The 22741-nt window shown below is 41.8% G+C and overlaps 1 protein-coding gene across 3 annotated transcripts in view; it reads right to left on the reverse strand.

Annotated features, from left to right (window-relative positions):
- Window positions 1–22741, reverse strand: part of sacm1la (SAC1 like phosphatidylinositide phosphatase a) — an 89643-nt gene that overhangs the window by 36249 nt on the left and 30653 nt on the right. For all 3 annotated transcript variants that reach the window (XM_061908295.1, XM_061908293.1, XM_061908294.1), the window contains exon 5: window positions 6125–6274. In XM_061908295.1, the coding sequence (XP_061764279.1) occupies window positions 6125–6274 (150 nt within the window). The remainder of the gene's footprint in view (window positions 1–6124; window positions 6275–22741) is intronic.

The raw sequence follows: 22741 nt of genomic DNA on the forward strand, positions 1-22741 counted from the left end.
ATAGATAGATAGATAGATAGATAGTACTTTTATCTGTTTCCTCAGGAACATTTAAATTCCAGCAGCAGTGTACAGAATTGACATCGAATTTAAAAAGTAATTAACGGGGGTTTAAATGGGGGGGAAAAAAGAAACTATTACAATAAGAATAAAAATAAAAAAGCAACAGAAGAATAAAAATATAACAGTAAAAATAACAATATCACAAGAAAAACTAGGCAGCAGTGATATGAAAAAATGTGCCTTTTACATCAGAAATTATTAAATAAATCAACTGGGTATGTATTGAGTTACATGTAAATGTTGCTACTATGTACGTTCATGATATGGTTTCTCTCATTTCGGAAAGAAACAAGCCAGCATTAGCGACTTTGTACAAAGGAAGGTGTGCACACCAAAGCAAGCGGCTGCACTGACTGTCGCTATCCTGAATATGTTGGTAACTGACATGAGGCGACTATCAATGGTGGTGGTTGACGGTTTCAGAAAAATGATTTACGTCCTCAACCCTGGTTACACTCTTCCCTCGAGGACCTATTTTACGAAACTGATGGAGAGGAAGTATGAGCAGACATTTCAAGCTGTGTAAACTGACATTAAAGCCACCCAGAGCAAAATTGTTTTGATCACTGATGTGTGGACAAGTGTAGCCACGGAAGCCTACCTCGGCAATACATGCCACTACAATGGAGACGAATGGAACATGAAGTCAATCTGCCTTACGACCATGCCACTAGAGGAAAGACATTCAGCATCCAACATTGCAGAACAATTGGAATAGGTAGTAGGCAGGTTTGAAATTCCCCTAAGCAAAATTATTGCTATTGTGCAGGACAATTGTGCTCTTTATAAAAAAAAAAAAAAAAATTTAACACTTGCCTTGTTATTGTTATGTTTGGCAAGTCGAAAGGACATAGTGCCAGTATGCGTTTTTTTAAAATAAAGTATTGGAAAGGATAGAAATGTAGTTTGTCTTTTTTATCCGATTATTCATCGATTAATAAAAGTAATGATCGACAGATTAATCGATTATCAAATTAATCGTTAGTTGCAGCCCTACTCACAACAGGCACAACTCATATCCTTTGACATTTCTATAGTTAATCTATTAGAGTTCCTTCAGCTGACTGACATTTTACACATAACTTGCTATCTACTGTACCCATTTTAAACAATTGAGAGGGTGTAAAATACAATCTATTTAAGATGTTTGATTTACTCAGCTTATTTTTAATGCATCGAAAGGATAACCTTACTCTCGCCAGATCCTTGTCGTTCGCTGAGCATCACACATTTAGCTCAGCAAACTACAAGGGTCTGGAGAGAGTCAGGTTATCTAAAGGATGCAAATATCTGTATTTTAATTTTTTAACGAGTAAATGTAGATCATGTGTGTGTTACGGAAAGCAAAGCCCTGTGTGTCTGAGAGAAAGACAAGCATTATTGACCTACAGTTAACAACTGTTATTTCACTTTACCTTTTTCTGTGTTGAAGCAGGAATAAAGGACATTATGTTAAAGTAAGAGTTTCTGTCTGTAATAGTTGATATAATAATATAACTGCATCATAAAGCCTACATGAACTCCATGGTGTTCAGGGACGAACAGTCTCTCCTCTCTCCTCTTCTTCATGCAACAAAGCCTGCCTACTTCAACAGTAGGCCGGCAGCGATGTGATGGAGACGTGATGGTAGCGACAGGCCAAATCACACTGTTCCTAACATCCACCCAGCTCCTTTCCCGTCCGTCCGCCTGTCCCGGGCGACACACCCTTTCCCCTGGAGAGACGCCACCTTAACTAATTGGGGGAAACACTGAAAAGGATATGTTTGCTTCCTGCTACAAATATTACTGGTATATTATTTAGTCATAGCAAAAAGATGCAAATAAACACTGTACAAAAATGCAAATTTGTGGTAAAACTAAAAAAAAGTACGCTTTGCTGATGCAAAGAAAGAAAAACAAATCTGTGGGCCGCACCGCAATCCCCATCCAATAGCCCTTGCAGAAGCATCCCTTTAAACAGGGTACAGGATCCCGTCCCCAACAAAAACAACTATCACATCCGTTCTATACTAACAAACCACACAGTCTTCTTGCTTCTTTAGGGCTCCTGCGAAGGGGAAACGTGCGTCCCTCCCTGTGCGTTGAGCCGACCAGATTAACCATTTTTTTTCCAGAGCTGACGGACTTGTGCCAGCTGTGTTACATCTTCCAAAGTAAATCTGTATAGTTGGAGGTCACCTGCAATGACGTCGAGCCATCAGGTGCGGGGTTTGCCTCTTGGTCTTCTCCGTCCTGCGGCCCTCGGGTCTAACTAGACAATGGCTCTTGTCGGATGGTCAAGAGGATGTCAGAGAATGTTGCACAGACAGGCAGGATGCGTGTGGAGGCTCCAAGCACTTAGTTGGAAACCTGCTGGGACCACCTGATGTTCTCGATGGTTCTGAGAGCCCTGGTATCAAAGCCATCGATTCATGCCGCCATTGTCCTGTTCAAGGGCCAGGTCTCAGAGGCATACAGCAGGATGGAGAGTACTGCAGAGTTGTACATTTGGAGCGTTGTCCCGCGAACTGGAGTTGTTTCCAGAGAGACTGCAGAGCTGATGCAGCTAAGGCTCTTCTGCGGATGATTTCTGCTTTAGGTCCTTGTTGAACGTCACTATGGACCCCAGAATCAGCCATCAGAATCTTTTACCAGAGCTGTCCTGATGCCAGGGCCATCACATGCTTGATGCAGTAGACTGAAGACAAAGATGTTGTTGTTAGTGGCCCAGACTCTAAGAGTTTCGCTTCTGATTGTCAGAAATTCTCCCTATCTTCGGCTATAGCCACATAGTGCTGGCGGTTCAATTGCCGATACTCTTTAAGGTCACCTTGAAGCCAAACCTTGCACCACCGTTCTATGATGCCAAGTGTCTTCTCCGATATCCAAGCTTTTTCGGGGAGGGTCGAGAGCATCCGAGGACATTGTAAGCTGAATAGATGACAAGGTCCTTAAAGCTCTGCCAGTCGTTCACTTTGTCAGTGGCCAGGTTATCGAAAGTGCGACAGATGGGGCATCTAACGTCTGCTGAATTGTTGGGATCACCGAGAAGCGAAGAGTCCAGGCGAGGCTGAGTCTGGAAGTGCTGTTTGGCTCACAGCTTTATCTTAAACTGAGCCACCACCAGCCGATGATCTGTGTTACCAAGCTCTGCTCCTCGATACACGCGACAGTTTGAAACAGACGACTTCCAGCATCGAGTTATGAGCTGGCTGGGACTGTTAGGGGTAGGGCCCCGAGGTCAGGGTAGAGACGAAGCTGGCAGTGGCACTTTGTTGGTGGTTGTGGCATAGCCTCTCTTCACTGGTGCTGTGGGCATTTCCATACGGGTGGCTCTCAGCATTTCCATGTTCACTTGGTGGTTCTCTAATAAGGCCACAAACTCGTCCAAAGTTGAAGGGTTACTTGTGAGGTAAATTTCCGGGCATCAGGCAGCAAGGCTCGGATACAGCAGTCTATCACCATTTGGTCTACGGAGGGGGGGGTTCCCTTCCCTCGTTAAGTCAGCTGTGTGTTAGGCGGAGTAGTGCGGCTACCTGAGATTGCGGTGGCTGTGTGGGCTGGAACGTCCAGTGGTGACATCTCACTCTGATGTCATTATTGGGGAAAGAGTGAAGAAACGTTAGGAGCTCGGCACCACCCGGCCGCACAGCTGGTGGCACATCAGGCTGATTGAGTAGGTACAGCGGTACGTACCGCCCCTCGAAGATGCAGCCTTGGCTGGGGCGTTGTCCTGCGTGTTCCACTCTTCCTTCATGCTTTGGCTCCTCCCCTGTGAGGTGCCTACCGTCAGGCAGTACTTGAGCGAGACTCCACAATTTAATTGTTTTATTTGTATTTTTTTAGAAAATTTGTAAAATTAATAAATGACGAGAATAAGCACAAATCGAGACTGGGGAGTGTGGGTGTACAGTACCTGTTCTTTTCTCCACAATAAGGGTTAGTTTTAATTTTCCTGAGGGAACTCTCCTGAAGGAATCAATAAAGTACTGTCCAGCTATCTTGCAGCATTTACCTCTTTTAAAGGCCTACTGAAACCCACTACTATGCAGTCTGATAGTTTATACATCAATGATAAAATCTTATCAATTGCAACACATGCCAATAGTTTACTAAATTGCAATTTTAAATTTCCTGCGAAGTGTCCTGTTGAAAACGTCGCGGAATGATAACGCGTGCTTGTGACGTTATTGGTTGCAGCGGACATTCACTCTTACCATCCTCATCCACAAATCTTTCATCCTCGCTCAAATTAATGGGGAAATTGTCGCTTTCTCGGTCAGAATCGCTCGCGCTGCTGGTGGCTATGATTGTAATCAATGTGCGGATGTGAGGAGCCATCACACCAGTGACGTCACGCGCACATCGGCTTCTACTTCCCGTACAGGCAAGGCTTTTTTATTAGTGACCAAAAGTTGCAAACTTTATTGTCGATGTTTCTTTACTAAATCCTTTCAGCAAAAATATGGCAATATCGCAAAATGATCAAGTATGACACATAGAATGGACCTGCTACCCCCGTAGGCCTTTAACTATGCTGAATCATTAGCTATAAGCTAACATTCATTTCTTTCCCAAGATGGCGCAGCTGCTCTGTGCTTCTGTGTCATCCTTTTGTGTTGCTGATGTTTCCCTCTTGTTTACATGGGGCATTTTTTTTTTTTTTGCCTTTGGGTTCCGGACTCTTTGGGACTGTGTGACAAGGGGTGGCACTTTCGTGACTTCTGCTGTGCTTTTTTGTGAACTTCTGGATCTGTCTCCCAGTAACCTTTTGGCCATGGAGACCAGATGCTTGGTCTCTGCCACACCAGAGTACTTTTGGAGAGACTGGAGGACATGCGGACGAAGAGATAGGGTCGCGGAGCTGGTGCTGAGCACCAGGACGGAGAGGCTTCACGGTATCTTGGCTGACCTCTGTCTTCTTGGACGTATCTTCGCTAATCCATGCGAACTGGACACTGGCCGAGAGTGGGCGGACAGCCGAGGGTGGAGTTGGCTCCCCGCACCCCAGCAGACGATGGCGTGGAACACCGCAGAGGTCACCACAGTATATGTTTCAGGTTGTTGTTTTTTTTGTTTGTTTTACGTTTGTGGCTATGTGTAGAAGTGGCTGGTTACATCAGCTCTGCTCTTTTAATGTCTTTCTGTGTGGAGTTTGCATGTTCTCCCCGTGACTGCGTGGGTTCCCTCCAGGTACTCTGGCTTCCTCCCACCTCCAAAGACGTGCACCTGGGGATAGGTTGATTGACAACACTAAATTGGCCATAGTGTGTGAATGTGAGTGTGAATGTTGTCTGTCTATCTGTGTTGGCCCTGCGATGAGGTGGCGATTTGTACAGGGTGTACCCCGCCTTCCGCCCAAATGCAGCTGAGACAGGCTGCAGCACCCCCACGACACCCAAGAAAAAGGGACAAGCAGTAGAAAATGGTTCTGATTCTGAAAACAGCAGCACGCGCACATGACACGCTGTTAAAGACATTGTGTGTAAACCGTATCATATTGTAACGACCTGGCAGTTACAGTTTGTGTGTGGTTTTAGAGTTGTCCGACTGTTTGTGTGGCCAACAACTTATCAGTGACTGAGCCGAGTGTGTGCATGTTGACGCAAGGGAGAGAGAGTGGCGGCCGTTAATACAACAGATTGTTCTAGCCTTGTTGCGGCAGAAAGTGACCGGTTTTGCAGGATAGTTTTGTTGCTGATGTTTTGACGTGTTTACAGCCGACCCTAATCAGTTTTGATCAACACAGTGATTGTTGATGGGTCATCTTCTCCTCCTCTTAAAAATTTCACAGCAGGAGTTACAATAGTTGTCTAAGTTTTCAGCATTCTGTTGTGACCGTTTGTTGTCCCCTGTCACTCATAGAGCAAAATGTACATCATTAATTGTTGAGTTCCTCTTGTTTAGAGTGTAGGTTGGAATTCTTTTAAACCTTAGATTTGCTGTGCAGAAGGACATCAGTGAGCAATTGTGCAAGCACGTGCCTTAGAAGGAACAATGTCCATTGTTCAGTTTTCTTTAATACATAAAATCGTAGTGAATGAAAGCAGTATGTAAGGTTGTTGGTTGGATCACTCACCCTCTCAAGGAGGCTCATCTCCTGGAATTCAGGGCTGGTGTTGGCCAGCCGCTGAAGGGTGTGTGTCAGGTCGTAGTCAGTGCTAAAGTAGAAACCGTCTGTTGTCAGCACATTGTTTAGCATGGACAGGAATGTCTTATTCTCCTGCAACTAGAAAAGCACAAAAAGCATTTTTTTCACAGGGGTGTGTATTTAAAACAGTGCCTATTTTAACAGTTGTTCTGACATGTAAATGCCATCCATCTATCCATCTTCTTCCGCTTATCCGAGGTGGGGTTGCGCGGGCAGCAGCCTAAGCAGGGAAGCCCAGACTTCCCTCTCCCCGGCCACTTCGTCTAGCTCTTCCCGGGGGATCCCGAGGCGTTCCCAGGCCAGCCGGGAGACATAGTCTTCCCAACGTGTCCGGGGTTTTCCCCGTCGCCTCTTAACGGTTTGACGTGCCCTAAATACCTCCCTAGGGAGGCGTTCGGGTGGCATCCTGACCACCTTATCTGGCTCCTCTTGATGTAGAGGAGCAGCGGATTTACTTTGAGCTTCTCCCGGATGGCAAAGCTTCTCAAATTATCTCTAAGGGAGAGCCCCGCCTCCCGGCGGAGGAAACTCATTTCGGCCGCTTGTACCCGTGATCTTATCCTTTCGGTCATGACCCAAAGCTCATGACAATAGGTGAGGATGGAAACGTAGATCAACCGGTAAATTGAGAGCTTTGCCTTCCGGCTCAGCTCCTTCTTCACCACAACGGATCGGTACAACATCCGCATTACTGAAGACGCCGCACCGATTCGCCTGTCGATCTCCCGATCCACTCTTCACCCACTCGTGAACAACACTCCTCGGTACTTGAACTCCTCTACTTGGGGAAGGGTTTCCTTCCCTACCAGGAGATGGCACTCCACACTTTACAGGGAGAGAACCATGAACATGTAAATGCTGACCTCTTAAAAGCTATGGTTGCACAAGGTGGTGCAGTTCACCTCAATACCAGTTTGGATTAGTGTAATGACTGATTTGCATTCATTGAACAACACATATAAAACAACATGCTAAAGTGCTGTAAGTTCATATTTTTGAACCACAAGAATGCCTACAATCAATAGACGGAAACCATTACAGTGCAGTGCATCCAGAAAGTATTCACAGCGCTTCCCTTTTTTCACATGTTATGTTTAAATAGACTAAATTCATTTTTGTTCCCAAAATTCTACAGACAACAGAAAACAATATTGACAATGTAATACGTATATAAGTATTCACAGCCTATGATCGATACTTTGTTGATACACCTATGGCAGCAAAAACAGCCTTAAGTAATTTTGAATACGATGCCAGAAGGTTGGCACGCCTATCTTTGGGCAGTTTCGGACATTCCTCTTTGCAGCACTTTTTTAGCTCAATTGGGTTAGATGGGAAGCACTGTTTTTCATTCAGAATGTCTCTGTACATTGCTGCATTCATCTTAGTCTAGTCAAGGAGGTGACGAAAACCCCAACGTTCACTGTGTAAGAGCTGCAGGTATTCTCTGTGGAGAAAGGGGAACCTTACAGAAGGTAACCATCTCTGCAGCAAACCACCAATCAGCCCTGTAAGGTACAGTATAGTGGTCAGACAAAAGCTAGATAGATAGATAGATAGATAGATAGATAGATAGATAGATAGATAGATAGATAGATAGATAGATAGATAGATAGATAGATAGATAGATAGATAGATAGATAGATAGATAGGTAGATAGCAGTTGTGGACAAAGGGGTGTACTTCGCCCCATCCTTTTTTGTGAAAGACCCAATCATGGCACCCACCTGTTCCCAATTAGCCTGCACACATGTGGGATGTTCCAAATAAGTGTTTGATGAACATTCCTAACCTTAATCAGTATATATTGCCACCTTTCCCAACTTCTTTGTCACGTGTAGCTGGCATAAAATTTTAAAGTTAATGATTATTTGCACACAAAAAAAAAAATCAGTTTGAACATCAAACATGTTTCTTTGTAGCATATTCAACTGAATATGCGTTGAAAAGGATTTGCAAATCATTGTATTCTTTTTATAGATAGATAGATAGATAGATAGATAGATAGATAGATAGATAGATAGATAGATAGATAGATAGATAGATAGATAGATAGATAGATAGATAGATAGATAGATAGATAGATAGATGGATAGATAGATAGATAGAAACAAACCCCGTTTCCATAAGCGTTAGGAAATTGTGTTAGATGTAAATATAGATGAAATACAATGATTTGCAAATCCTTTTCAACCCATATTCAATTGAATGCACTACAAAGACAAGATATTTGATGTCCAAACTCATAAACTTCTTTTTTTTTTTCAAATAATGATTAACTTAGAATTTCATGGCTGCCACACGTGCCAAAGTAGTTGGGAAAGGGCATGTTCACCACTTTGTTGCATCGCCTTTTCTATTAATGATTTGTCTTAATAAACGTTTGGGAACTGAGGAAACTAATTGTTGAAGCTTTGAAAGTGGAATTCTTTCCCAATCTTGTTTTATGTAGAGTTTCAGTCGTCCAACAGTCTGGGGTCTCCGCTGTCGTATTTTACGCTTCATAATGTGCCACACATTTTCGATGGGAGACAGGTCTGGATTGCAGGCGGCCCAGGAAAGTACCCGCACTCTTTTTTTACAAAGCCACGCTGTTGTAACACGTGCTGAATGTGGCTTGGCATTGTCTTGCTGAAATAAGCAGGGGCGTCCATGAAAAAGACGGCGCTTAGATGGCAGCATATGTTGTTCCAAAACCTGTATGTGCCTTTCAGCATTAATGGTGCCTTCACAGATGTGTAAGTTACCCATGCCTTGGGCACCAATGTACCCCCATACCATCAAAGATGCTGGCTTTTGAACTTTGCGTCGAAAACAGTCTGGACGGTTTTCTTCCCCTTTGGTCCGGATGACACAATGTCAAATATTTCCAAAAACTATTTGAAATGTGGACTCGTCAGACCACAGAACACTTTTCCACTTTGCATCAGTCCATCTCAGATGATCGCAGGCCCAGAGAAGCCTGCAGCGTTTCTGGATGTTGTTGATCAATAGCTTTCGCTTTAAATAGTAGAGCTTCAACTTGCACTTACAGATGTAGCGACGAACTGTATTTAGTGACAGTGGTTTTCTGAAGTGTTCCTGAGCCCATGTTGTGATATCCTTTAGAGATTGATGTCGGTTTTTGATACAGTGCCGTCTGAGGGATCAAAGGTCACGGTCATTCAATGTTGGTTTCCGGCCATGCCGCTTAAGTGGAGTGATTTCTCCAGATTCTCTGAACCTTTTGATGATATTATGGACCGTAGATGTTGAAATCCCTAAATTTCTTGCAATTGCACTTTGAGAAATGTTGTTCTTAAGCTGTTTGACTATCTGCTCACGCAGTTGTGGTCAAAGGGGTGTACCTTGCCCCATCCTTTCTTGTGAAAGACTTGAGAATTTTTTGGAAAGCTGTTTTTATACCCAATCATAGCACGCACCTGTTCCCAATTAGCCTGCACACCTGTGGGATGTTCCAAATAAGTGTTTGATGAGTATTCCTCAACTTTATCAGTATTTATTGCCACCTTTCCCAACTTCTTTGTCTCGTGTTGCTGGCATCAAATTTTAAAGTTAATGATTATTTGCAAAAATATTTTAAAAATTAATCAGTTTGAACATCAAACATGTTGTCTTGTAACATATTCAACTGAATATGCGTTGAAAAGTATTTGCAAATCATTGTTTTCCGTTTATAGATAGATAGATAGATAGATAGATAGATAGATAGATAGATAGATGGATAGATAGATAGATAGATAGATAGACGGATGGATGGATGGATGGATAGATAGATAGATACAGTGGGGCAAAAAGTATTTAGTCAGGCACCGATTGTGCAAGTCCTCCCACCTAAAATGATGACAGAGGTCTGTAATTATTATCACTTCAACTGTGAGAGACAGAATGTGAAAAAAAAATCCAGGAATTCACATTGTAGGAATTTTAAAGAATTTAGTTGTAAATTATGGTGGAAAATAAGTATTTGGTCAACCATTCAAAGCTCTCACTGATGGAAGGACGTTTTGGCTCAAAATCTCACGATACATGGCCCCATTCATTCTTTCCTTAACACGGATCAATCGTCCTGTCCCCTTAGCAGAAAAACAGCCCCAAAGAATGATATTTCCACCCCCATGCTTCACAGTAGGTATGGTGTTCTTGGGATGCAACTTAGTATTCTTCTTCCTCCAAACACGACGAGTTGAGTTTACACCAAAATGGATACATGGATGATACAGCAGAGGATTGGGAGAATGTCATGTGGTCGGATGAAACCCAAATAGAACTTTTTGGTATAAACTCAACTCGTCGTGTTTGGAAAAAGAAGAATACCGAGTTGCATCACAAGAACACCATTCCTACTATGAAGCATGGGGGTGGAAACATCATACTTTGGGGCTGTTTTTCTGCTAAGGAGACAGGACGATTGATCCGTGTTAAGGAAAGAATGAATGGGGCCGTGTATCGTGAGATTTTGAGCCAAAACCTCCTTCCATCAGTGAGAGCTTTGAATGGTTGACCAAATACTTCTTTTCCACCATAATTTACAAATAAATTCTTTAAAATTCCAACAATGTGAATTCCTGGATTTTTTTTCACATTCTGTCTCTTACAGTTGAAGTGTACCTATGATGAAAATTACAAACCTCTGTCATCATTTTAAGTGGGAGAACTTGCACAATCGGTGGCTGACTAAATACTATTTTTCCCCACTGTGAATAGATGGATGGACGGACGGACGGACGGACGACGGACGGACGGACGGACGGACGGACAGACAGACAGACAGACAGACAGACAGACAGACAGACAGACAGACAGACAGACAGACAGACAGACAGACAGACAGACAGATAGACAGATAGATAGATAGATAGATAGATAGATAGATAGATAGATGGATGGATGGATAGATACAGTGGGGCAAAAAGTATTTATTCAGGCACCGATTGTGCAAGTTCTCCCACCTAAAATGATGACGGAGGTCTGTAATTATTATCATAGGTACACTTCAACAGTGAGAGACAGAATGTGAAAAAAAAATCCAGGAATTCACATTGTAGGAATTTTAAAGAATTTAGTTGTAAATTATGGTGTAAAATAAGTATTTGGTCAACCATTCAAAGCTCTCACTGATGGAAGGAGGTTTTGGCTCAAAATCTCACGATGCATGGCCCCATTCATTCTTTCCTTAACACGGATCAATCGTCCTGTCCCCTTAGCAGAAAAACAGCCCCAAAGAATGATATTTCCACCCCCATGCTTCACAGTAGGTATGGTGTTCTTGGGATGCAACTTAGTATTCTTCTTCCTCCAAACACGACGAGTTGAGTTTATACCAAAATGGATACATGGATGATACAGCAGAGGATTGGGAGAATGTCATGTGGTCGGATGAAACCCAAATAGAACTTTTTGGTATAAACTCAACTCGTCGTGTTTGGAAAAAGAAGAATACCGAGTTGCATCACAAGAACACCATTCCTACTATGAAGCATGGGGGTGGAAACATCATGCTTTGGGGCTGTTTTTCTGCTAAGGAGACAGGACGATTGATCCGTGTTAAGGAAAGAATGAATGGGGCCATGTATCGTGAGATTTTGAGCCAAAACCTCCTTCCATCAGTGAGAGCTTTGAATGGTTGACCAAATACTTCTTTTCCACCATAATTTACAAATACATTCTTTAAAATTCCTACAATGTGAATTCCTGGATTTTTTTTCACATTCTGTCTCTTACAGTTGAAGTGTACCTATGATGAAAATTACAAACCTCTGTCATCATTTTGAGTGGGAGAACTTGCACAATCGGTGGCTGACTAAATACTATTTTGCCCCACTGTAAATAGATAGATAGATAGATAGATAGATGGATAGCAGTTGTGGATAGTGGTCAGACAAAAGATAGATAGATAGATAGATAGATAGATAGATAGATAGATAGATAGATAGATAGATAGATAGATAGATAGATAGATAGATAGATAGATCTTCATTGATTCCTTCGGGAAAATTAAAACTAACCCCTATTATGGAGAAAAGAACATGTAGAGGAAAAAGCCATTTCTCAGAAATAAGGTTTGCCAAAATGTACTTGAAAGACTCAAACCATGAGAAACAAAATGATCTGGTTTGATGAGGCAAAACTTAAACTCTTTGGTGTGAATGACAGACATGTTTGGAGGAAACCAACTCATCACCAGACCAATACCATCCCTACAGTGAAGCAAGTTGGTGGCAGCATCATGCTGTTGGGGATGTTCTTCAGCAGCAGGACCTGGAATTCTAGTCAGGACAGAGGGAAAGCAACGGCAGCAATGTACAGAGACATCCTGGATGAAAACCAAAACGCTTTCCATCCAACCCAATGGAGCTTGAGAGGTGCTGCGGCTAAGGAATTGGCAAGGGTGAATAAGCGAAACTGCCCAAAGAACGGTGTGCCGTAATCAAAAAGACCTGAGTCTCTAATTTTTGCCAAAGGCGCATCAACAAAGTATCGAGTGAAGGCTTTTAAGACTTTGTACATATGATTTTTTTTTTAGTTCTTTATTTTTGATAAATTTGCAAAACTTTTAACTTTAAACTTTGACATTACGGGTTATTTATTGTATATAGAATTTTAAGGGGGAAAACATATATTTCATTTTAGAATAAGGCTATAATGTAAGAAAATTTGAAAAAGATGAAGCGGTGCGAATACTTTCTGGATTCACTGTACAGTATCAATGCATTTAATGGCCGAATTCGAAGGATCTTCATAGGTGTTTAATTGTGACAGCCTTCACACAACACAATGACATGAGCACACCAAATACGCACACTGTGAAGACTGGAGACTCCAAATTGGAATACAGTTAATGTCTTTGCCGGAGCACAGGTAAACATTGGCAATCAACAGTTATTTTTTAATAAACCTTTTAACAAAAAAACATCCTGTTGAGATTAAAACAACTTTTTCAAGGGAGTCCTGTCTAAAGGCAGTAACATTTTACTCAAAGGTACAACAAACAACAATATAGCCACATGATTAAGCACAGATTAATTATTGAGGTCTGTCTGAACATATAAGCATTTAAGGAAAAAATCAAAGTCAATCTCCAGTCTTTGCGCAACATGTTCTGAGCAAAGGAAGTTAAAGTCCCAACGATAGTCTCTCTCACACACACGCTATGTGTGGTGAAATTATACTCTGCATTTGACCCATCCCCATGTTCACCCCCTGGGAGGTGAGGAGAGCAGTGAACAGCATCGGTGGCTGCGCTCTGGAATCATTTAGTGATTTAACTCCCAATTCCAACCCTTGATCCTGAGTGACAAGCAGGGAGGAAATGGGTCCCATTTTTATATGACTCGGCCGGGGTTTGAACTCACGTCCTTCCGGTCTCAGGGTGGACACTCTAACCACAAGGCCACTGAGCAAGTCTAAATTGACGAAGGTCTTTTTTCGCCCAGCTCTGTCCGAGTGAAAGGCACAGAGAGAAACAGCTGATTATAGGGATAAGAGTAAAAAGTTCTCTGTGTGATTAAAATACTAATGCAGGGAGGCAGTAAATAAAAGTGTACCTATGTACCCGCCTCCTAGTGGACAGTACGAGTCACAATGTTGTGTCGTTATATAGTTTCAAATGAACCTAAGAGAAGCATGATGAACAATGTCCAACAATTTAAGACATTAAGACGAAGTATTCATGTAAAAAATTCACCATAATTTTTAGCGGCAGGAACTAAAGTTGCAGTAAAGTTTATATGCTTTTTTCTCTCTTGTCTTTAGGCAAAGGCAGTCCGGTCTCTCTTTGAATCTGCCCTGTCTTGTTTAATGCCTTTGCCACCGCTCAAGTTTTTTTTTTTTTTTTCCACGCCTATGGAGGTTAATTTGTGCCTCTGTGAATGTGAACATTGTCTCTCTATTTGTGTTGGCTCTGCGATGAAATGGCAACTTGTCCAGAGTGTACCCCGCCTTCCACTTGAGTGCAGATGGGATGGTCTCCAGCACCTCTGCGACCCGAAGAGGGACAAGTTGTAGAAAATGGATGATTGATCACAAAACCTTTTTTTCCACACTTAATTTTTTGCATTTGATGTTTGTGAAATTATTGTTTTACATGAAATGATGCAGACAATTTATTTAAAATAAAATTCACTAAAACAAATTTATGAAAAATTCAGTCTGCTGGATGAATTGGAGGACCAGCAATAGACAATTTAGAGTAAAAAGCAAATTGTTTTTTCACTAGCATACAAAACATTCTAACGAAGTGTTTCCCTGGCTTTGAGCCTCTCTCAAAAGACAGTGCGGCGAAGACACAACAAACTCCCTTCTTGTCTCTCATGGACACACACTTGTTGTTGTTGACTTTAGACCAGGGGTCACCAACCTTTTTGAAACCAAGAGCTACTTCTTGGCTACAGATTAATGCGAAGGGCTACCAGTTTGATACACACTTAAATGAATTGCCAGAAATATCCAATTTGCTAAATTTACCTTTAATAAATAAATCTATATATTAAAAAAAAGGGTATTTCCGTCTGTCATTCCGTCGTACATTTTTTTTCCTTTTACGGAAGGTTTTTTGTAGAGAATGAATGATGAAAAAACACTTAATTTAACGGTTTAAAAGAGGAGAAAACCCGAAAAAAAAAGAAAATTTAATTTTGAAACATAGTTTATCTTCAATTTCGACTCTTCAAAATTCAAAATTCAACCAAAAAAAATGAAGAGGAAAAACTAGCTAATTCGGAATCTTTCTGAAAAAGTTAAAAAAATTATTTATGGAACATCATTAGTAATTTTTCCTGATTGAAATTAATTTTAGAATTTTGATGACATGTTTTAAATAGGTTAAAACCCAATCTGCACTGTTATAATATATAACAAATTGGACCAACCTATATTTCTAACAAAGACAAATCATTATTTCTTCTAGATTTTCCAAAACAAAAATTTTAAAATAAATTCAAACGACTTTGAAATAAGATTTAAATTTGATTCTACAGATTTTCTAGATTTGCCAGAATATTTTTTGGGAATTTTAATCATAATAGGTTTGAAGAAATATTTCACAAATATTCTTCATCGAAAAAACAAGCTAAAATGAAGAATTAAATTAAAATGTATTTATTATTCTTTACAATAAAAAATATTTGAACATTGATTTAAATTGTCAGGAAAGAAGAGGAAGGAATTTAAAAGGTAAAAAGGTATATGTGTTTAAAAATCCTAAAATCATTTTTAAGGTTGTATTTTTTCTCTAAAATTGTCTTTCTGAAAGTTATAAGAAGCAAAGTAAAAAATAATGGATTTCTTTACTTTAAACCATTTTAGAAGTATCCCCTTACCTGTTCCCCTGTTAATATGTTGTTAGCATGCTAACATTAACATGGTAACTTTTTATACTTGTATTTTAACTGATTTTGTACCTTGTACCCTAATAATCATGGCTTTTGTTACTTGGCACTGTTACGCCAAATTTCTTCTCCCTACAAAAGCCTCCCCTCCATTTACTTCAGGGGTCATGATTAATACAGACGTTTTGTTAACGCTATATTATAAAAATACAGACGTTTTGTTAACGCAATATTATAAAAAAAAAATTAAAAAACAATTTACAAACACAAGCTATTGGATGACATAAGAGGAAACGTGACCCCGGAAGTAAATGCGTCATCCCAGAGCTTGTGTTTGTAAATTATTTTTAAATTTTTTTTATAATATAGCGTTAGTTAACAAAACGTCTGTATTTTTATAATAAAGCGTTATATTTTTATGATATAGCGTTATATTTTTATAATATAGCATTATATTTTTATAATATAGCGTTAACAAAACGTGTGTATTAATCATGACCCCGGAAGTAAATGGGGGGAGGAAGGTTTTTGTAGGGGGGAAGAAATTTGGCGTGACAGCGCCATTGTAGAAGTATGCTAGCTGTTTCCCAGTTAGCATGTTAATGTTAGTTTGCTAACATTAGCAATCTAATGTTAGCAAACATTATGTGTATGGTAGCATTATACAAACCCCGTTTCCATATGAGTTTGGAAATTGTGTTAGATGTACATATAAACAGAATACAATGATTTGCAAATCAGTTTCAACCGATATTCAGTTGAATATGCTACAAAGACAACATATTTGATGTTCAAACTGATAAACATTTTTTTTTTTGCAAATAATCATTAACTTTTGAATTTGATGCCAGCAACACGTGACAAAGAAGTTGGGAAAGGTGGCAATAAATACTGATAAAGTTGAGGAATGCTCATCAAACACTTATTTGGAATATCCCACAGGTGTGCAGGCTAATTGGGTACAGGTGGGTGCCATGATTGGGTATAAAAACAGCTTCCATGAAATGCTAAGTAATTCACAAACAAGTATGGGGCGAGGGTCACCACTTTGTAAGCAAATTGTCGAAGAGTTTTAGAACAACATTTGTCAGCGAGCTATTGCAAGGAATTTAGGGATTTTACCACCTATGGTTCGTAAAATCATCAAAGGTTCAGAGAATCTGCAGAAATCCCTGCACGTAAGCGATGATATTACGGACCTTTGAACCCTCAGGCTGCACTGTATCAAAAACCGACATCGATCTCTGACGGATATCACCACATGGGCTCAGGAACACTTCAGAAAACCGCTGTCAGTAACTACAGTTGGTCGCTACATCTATAAGTGCAAGTTAAAACTCTATTATGCAAAGTAGAGCCCATTTATCAACAACACCCAGAAACGCCGCTGGCTTCGTTGGGCCCGAGCTCATCTAAGATGGACTGATGCAAAGTGGAAAAGTGTTGTGTGGTCTGATGAGTCCACATTTCAAATTATATTTGGAAACTGTGGACGTGGTGTCCTCTGGAACAAAGAGGAAAATAACCATCCGGATTGTTATATGCGCAAAGTTCAAAAGCCAGCATCTGTGATGGTATGGGGGTGTATCAGTGCCCAAGGCATGGGTAACTTACACATCTGTGAAGGCACCATTAATGCTGAATGGTCCATACAGGTTTTGGAGCAACATATGTTGTCATCCAAGCAACATTATCATGGACGCCCCTGCTTATTTCAGCAAGACAATGCCAAGCCACGTGTTACAACAGCGTGACTTCGAAGTAAAAGAGTGTGGGTACTTTCCTGGCCCGCCCGCAGTCCAGACCTGTCTCCCATCGAAAATGTGTAGCGCATTATGAAGTGTAAAATACGACAGTGGAGACCTCGGACTGTTGAACAGCAGAAAGTATACATAAAACAATAATGGGAAAGAATTCCACTTTCAAAGCTTCAACAATTAATTTCCTCAGTTCCCAAATGTTTATTGAGTATTGTTAAAAGAAAAGGTGATGTAACACAGTGGTGAACATGCCCTTTCCCAACTAATTTGGCACGTGTTACAGCCATGAAATTCTAAGTTAACTATTATTTGAAAAAAAAAAAAAAAAATTTATGAGTTTGAACATCAAATATCTTGTCATTGTAGTGCATTCAATTGAATATGGGTTGAAAAGGATTTGCACGTCATTGTATTCCGTTTATATTTACATCTAACACAATTTCCTAACTCAAATGGAAACGGAGTTTGTATATAAAACCTTTAAGGAGGTGTGAGGATATATTTTTAAGGGCTTAAGAAATGTTGGTAGTTGCTGCTCAGTGGCCTTGTGGTTTGATTGTCCGCTCTGAGATTGGTAGGTTGTGAGTTCAAACCCCGGTCGAGTCATACCAAAGACTATAACAATGGGACCCATTACTTCCCTGCTTGGCACTTAGCATCAAGGGTTGGAATTGGGGGTTAAATCACCTAAATGACTGCAGGGCGCAGCCACCACTGCTGCTCACTGCTCCCCTCACATCCCAGAGGGTGCAAAAAGGGGATGGGTCAAATGCAGAGGGTAAATGTGTGTGACTATCAGTGATACTTTAACTGGTCCCTGTATGTATGCTAGCTGTTCACCTGCTACCATGTTAATGTTAAAATGGCAACGTTTATGCTATTATTTTAGTCATTGTTTTACTTTTCAACCTAATTATCAAGGATTTTCTCCCTTGGCGCCATCTTAAAAGTATCCTAGCTGTTCCCCTTTTACCATGCTAATGTTAGCATGTTACCATTAGAATGCTAACGCTTTTTGAAAACATTTTAGTTAATTTAGTTTTTTTCAACCTATAACCATCATGGATTTCATTATTTGGTGCCATCTTAAAAGTATGCTAGCTGTTACACGATTACCATGCTGATGTTAACATAATAATGTTAGCATGCTAATGTTTTATCCTAGCGTTTTAGGTTATTACATTATCTTTAACCAAATTATCATAGATTTTGTTACTTTGTGCCATCTAATAAATATGCTAGCTATTCACCTGATAGCATGTTAATGTTAACACATTTTGTACCTTTTACCCTAATAATCATGAATTTTGTTACTTGTCGCAATCTTAGAAATAGGAGAGCAATTCTCCAGTTAGCAAGTAGATGTTAGTACGCTAATGCTAGCTAGCATGCTAGCATTTATGCGAGCATTTTAGCTAATCTTGTAAATTTTAAACTAAAAATTATGGATTTTGTTACTTGGTGCCATCTTAGAAGTATGCTAGCTGTTCGCCTGCTACCATGTCAATGTTAAAAAGGCAACACTTTATACTAACCTTTTAAAATTGTTGTACATTTTAACATAATAATCATGGATTTTGTTCATTGGCACCAATCTCAAAAGTATACCAGCTGTCCTCCTGTTACCATGCTAATATTAGCACGTTAACATTAGGATGCTAACATTTTTTAACAAATTTTCTTTTTTCAACCTAATAATCATGGATTACATTACTTGGTGCCATCTTAAAAGTATGCTAGCTGTTACACGGTTATCAATGTTAACATAATGTTAGCATGCTAATGTTTTATCCTAGCAGTTTGGGTAATTGTATTATTTTCAACCAAATTATAATATATTTTGTTACTAATAAATATGCTAGCTGTTCTCCTGTTAGCATGTTAATGTTAGTTTGCTAATATAATCTCATTTTAACTAGGATTGTACGGTATACCGGTATTAGTGTAGTACTGCGATACTAATTAATCATTTTCGATACATTTTTGACCGCTTGTCCCTGTCGGGGTTTGCGGGGGTTCCGTTGAAGCAAAATCCTTTTTATAGAGTTCTCCATCCATCCATTTTCTACCGCTTATTCCCTTTGGGGTCGCTGGTGCCTATCTCAGCTACAATCGGGCAGAAGGCGGTGTACACCCTGAACAAGTCGCCATCTCATCACAGGGCCAACACAGGCAGACAAAATTCACACTCACATTGGCCCAATTTAGTGTTGCCAATCAATCTATCCCCAGGTGCATGTTTTTGGCAGTGGGAGGAAGCCGGAGTACCCGGAGGGAACCCACGCAGTCACAGGGAGAACATGCAAACTCCACACATATATATATATACACACACACATATATATATATATATATATACACATATACATACATACATATTTATATATGTATATATCCCCCCCCCCCCATCGGCGGTCACTCGTGGTCGAGTATGACTGTCCTCCTTCCTGGTCCTTGTGGGTCTTCAGGTGGGCGTGGAGGCCGATTCTGGACCCGATTATTCTGGGGCAATGTGGACAAGGGAATGTAGTGGTGGTGGGTTTGGGTTGGGCCTGTTTGATGGATGCTCTCTCCTTTCTTAGTCTGCGCTTGTCTTGTGCAGCATGGCGGAGGTTGTCATTATATTGCGCGGCACCCTCACAGACAAGGTTTCTCCACATCGTCCTGTCTGTTGCCTTGACTTCCCAAGACTTAAGGTCTATGCGACACTTTGTCAGGTTTGCCTTGATGTTATCCTTAAATCCCTTCTTTTGACCTCCCGGGGCCCGTTTCCCTTCAACAAGCTGGGAATAAAGGAGTTGTTTTGGGAGGCGAGAGTCAGGCATGCGGACTACATGGCCAGTCCACCTGAGTTGGTTTCGGGCAATCATGGCAGTGATGGTGGGCAAGCCAGCCTCCTCCAGGACGCTGGTGTTGGTGCGTCGGTCCTCCCAGCTGATCCTGAGGATTTTTCTGAGACATCTTTGATGGTAGGTCTCGAGTGCCTTTAAGTGCCTGCTGTAGGTGGTCCAGGCTTCTGACCCATACATAAGGGTCGGGAGCACGACTGCTTTGTAGACCAGGATTTTGGTCTTTGCTTGGAGGTCACGGTTCTCGAAGACTCGCTTCCTCAGCCTTGAGAAGGCCCCGCTGGCACAGCTGAGGCGGTGGTGAATTTCATCGTCAATGACAGCTTTAGATGACAGGAGGCTCCCGAGATATGGGAAGTGGTCCACATTTTCCAGTCGGATTTTGTCAATTGAGAGGTTTGGGGGCAGGACAGGCGCACTACTGTTTGGTGGTGGTTGGTGGAGGATTTGGGTTTTCTTTATATTGATGGCAAGACCAAGCTGTTTGTATGCCTTCGCAAAGGCAGACAGAGTGCACTGCAGGTCTTCTTCTGAGAGGGCTACAAGGGCATTATCGTCTGCATACTGCAGCTCCATGATGGATATGGTGGTGGTTTGACCTTTAGCCCTGAAACGGTTGATGTTGAGGAGTTGACCGTCGGTTCGGTACATTATTTCGACTCCCTGGGGCAGATGTATGTTTGTGAGATGGAGGATAGCAGCAACAAAAATGGAGAATAGTGTTGGAGCGATGACACATCCCTGTTTTACACCTGTGTCTACCCTAAAGGGTTCTGTTTCATCTCCACTGCCACTGAGCACTGTGGCTGACGTGTTATCATGCAGTAGTCTCAGTACCCGGATGTATTTGTCTGGGCAGCCAATCTTGGTCAGAACCAGCCAAAGAGCCTGACGGTTAACCGAGTCGAAGGCTTTGGTGAGGTCTATGAAGGCCATGTATAGTGATTGGTTTTGTTCCCGGCATTTTTCTTGCAGTTGTCGTGCGATGAAAATCATGTCTGTGGTGCCTCTGCTTGGGCGAAATCCACTCTGAGACTCAGGAAGCACGCTTTCTGACGGGGGTGAGTCTGTTGGCCAAAACCCGAGCGAGGGCTTTCCCCATAGTGGACAGGAGAGAGATGCCACGGTAATTCCCACAGTCTGCCTTGTCTCCTTTCTTAAATATGGAGACAATTAGGGTATCTCTGAGCTGTGCTGGGATTTCCTCTTTTTCCCATATTTTGAGAAGCAGGGCATGGATGTGCTTGGTAAGATCGGGTCCGGCTTTCTTCAGGACCTCTGCTGGAATGCCATCAGGCCCAGCAGCCTTGTTGTTCCTCATCATCCCAATGGCATCCTGCAGCTCATCCAAGGTAGGTGGTTCTCCCATGCTTTCATCTGTGGGTTGTTGTGGGAGTTGGTCAAGAGCCTCCATCTCAGGTATAGTGTCCCTGTTTAAGAGGTGCTTATAGTGTTCTTTCCACCTGTTTGAAATTGCGTCTTTGTCCTTCAGCGGCAGCAGACCATCCTTTGAGCGAAGGGGGGTTAGGCAGCGGTGGCTGGGACCATACACCGATCTTGTGGCATCGAAGAAGCATCTCGTGTCTCCAGAGTCAGCAAACTGCTCGATCTCCAGAGCCTTCTTTGTCCACCACTGGTTCTTCAGTTTCCTAACTTGTGTTTGGACAGTTGCCTTCGCTTTGGCATGGGCTACTCTTTTCACTTTGCAGTGGATGTCGTTTTGCCAAGTGATGAAAGCTTGCCGCTTGTTGTCAATTAGTTGCTGGATCTCAGTGTCGTTCTCATCAAACCAGTCTTGATGTCTCCGCTTTTTGAGAATAAGGATATTTTTGCAGGATTTCATTATGGCAGTCCATAGTGTGCTCCAGTGTGTTTCCGTATCCTCTGGGTACTGTTTGGGCAACGCTGCGCTGAAGGCCTCCTGCAGCTGTTGTTGGTAAGTGGTGTCACTCAACAGCTCGATGTTAATTCTTGGCCGGCACTGTCTTTTCTGCATCCGTCTTTTCCGCATTAAGCGGATGGACATGATGGAGCGAATGAGGCGGTGGTCGGTCCAGCAGTCGTCTGCACTGGTCATTGCTCCGGTGTTTAGGACGTCGCGACGGTCTTTAGAGCGGACAATAACATAGTCAATGAGATGCCACAGTTTGGAGCGAGGGTGCATCCATGATGTTTTGAACTTGGTTTTCTGACGGAAAAGTGTGTTGGTGATGACCAGGTTGTGCTCCGAGCACTTAGTTAGCAGTAGTGTGCCATTAGAGTTTGTATTTCCGACCCCTTCTCTCCCCAGCGTACCCCTCCATAGGTGGTGGTTTCGTCCCACTCTTGCGTTGAAGTCTCCGAGCAGGATTAACTTGTCCTCCTTGGGTACTTCAGATAGAACTTTGTCCAGGTCAGCATAAAAGGCCTCCTTAACTTCAACCTGTGCATCAAGGGTTGGTGCATAGGCACTAACTACCGTGGCCATATGACTGCTAGCAAGCATAAGGCGTAAGGTCATTAGGCGCTCGCTGATGCCCACAGGGAGTTCATGGAGGTGGTTGATGAGGCAGTTCTTAATAGCAAAACCCACACCGTGGATTCGTGGCTCATTTGCATGCTTTCCTT

Source organism: Nerophis ophidion, linkage group LG08 (assembly GCF_033978795.1).
Source record: "Nerophis ophidion isolate RoL-2023_Sa linkage group LG08, RoL_Noph_v1.0, whole genome shotgun sequence".
NCBI classification, from domain to species: domain Eukaryota; kingdom Metazoa; phylum Chordata; class Actinopteri; order Syngnathiformes; family Syngnathidae; genus Nerophis; species Nerophis ophidion.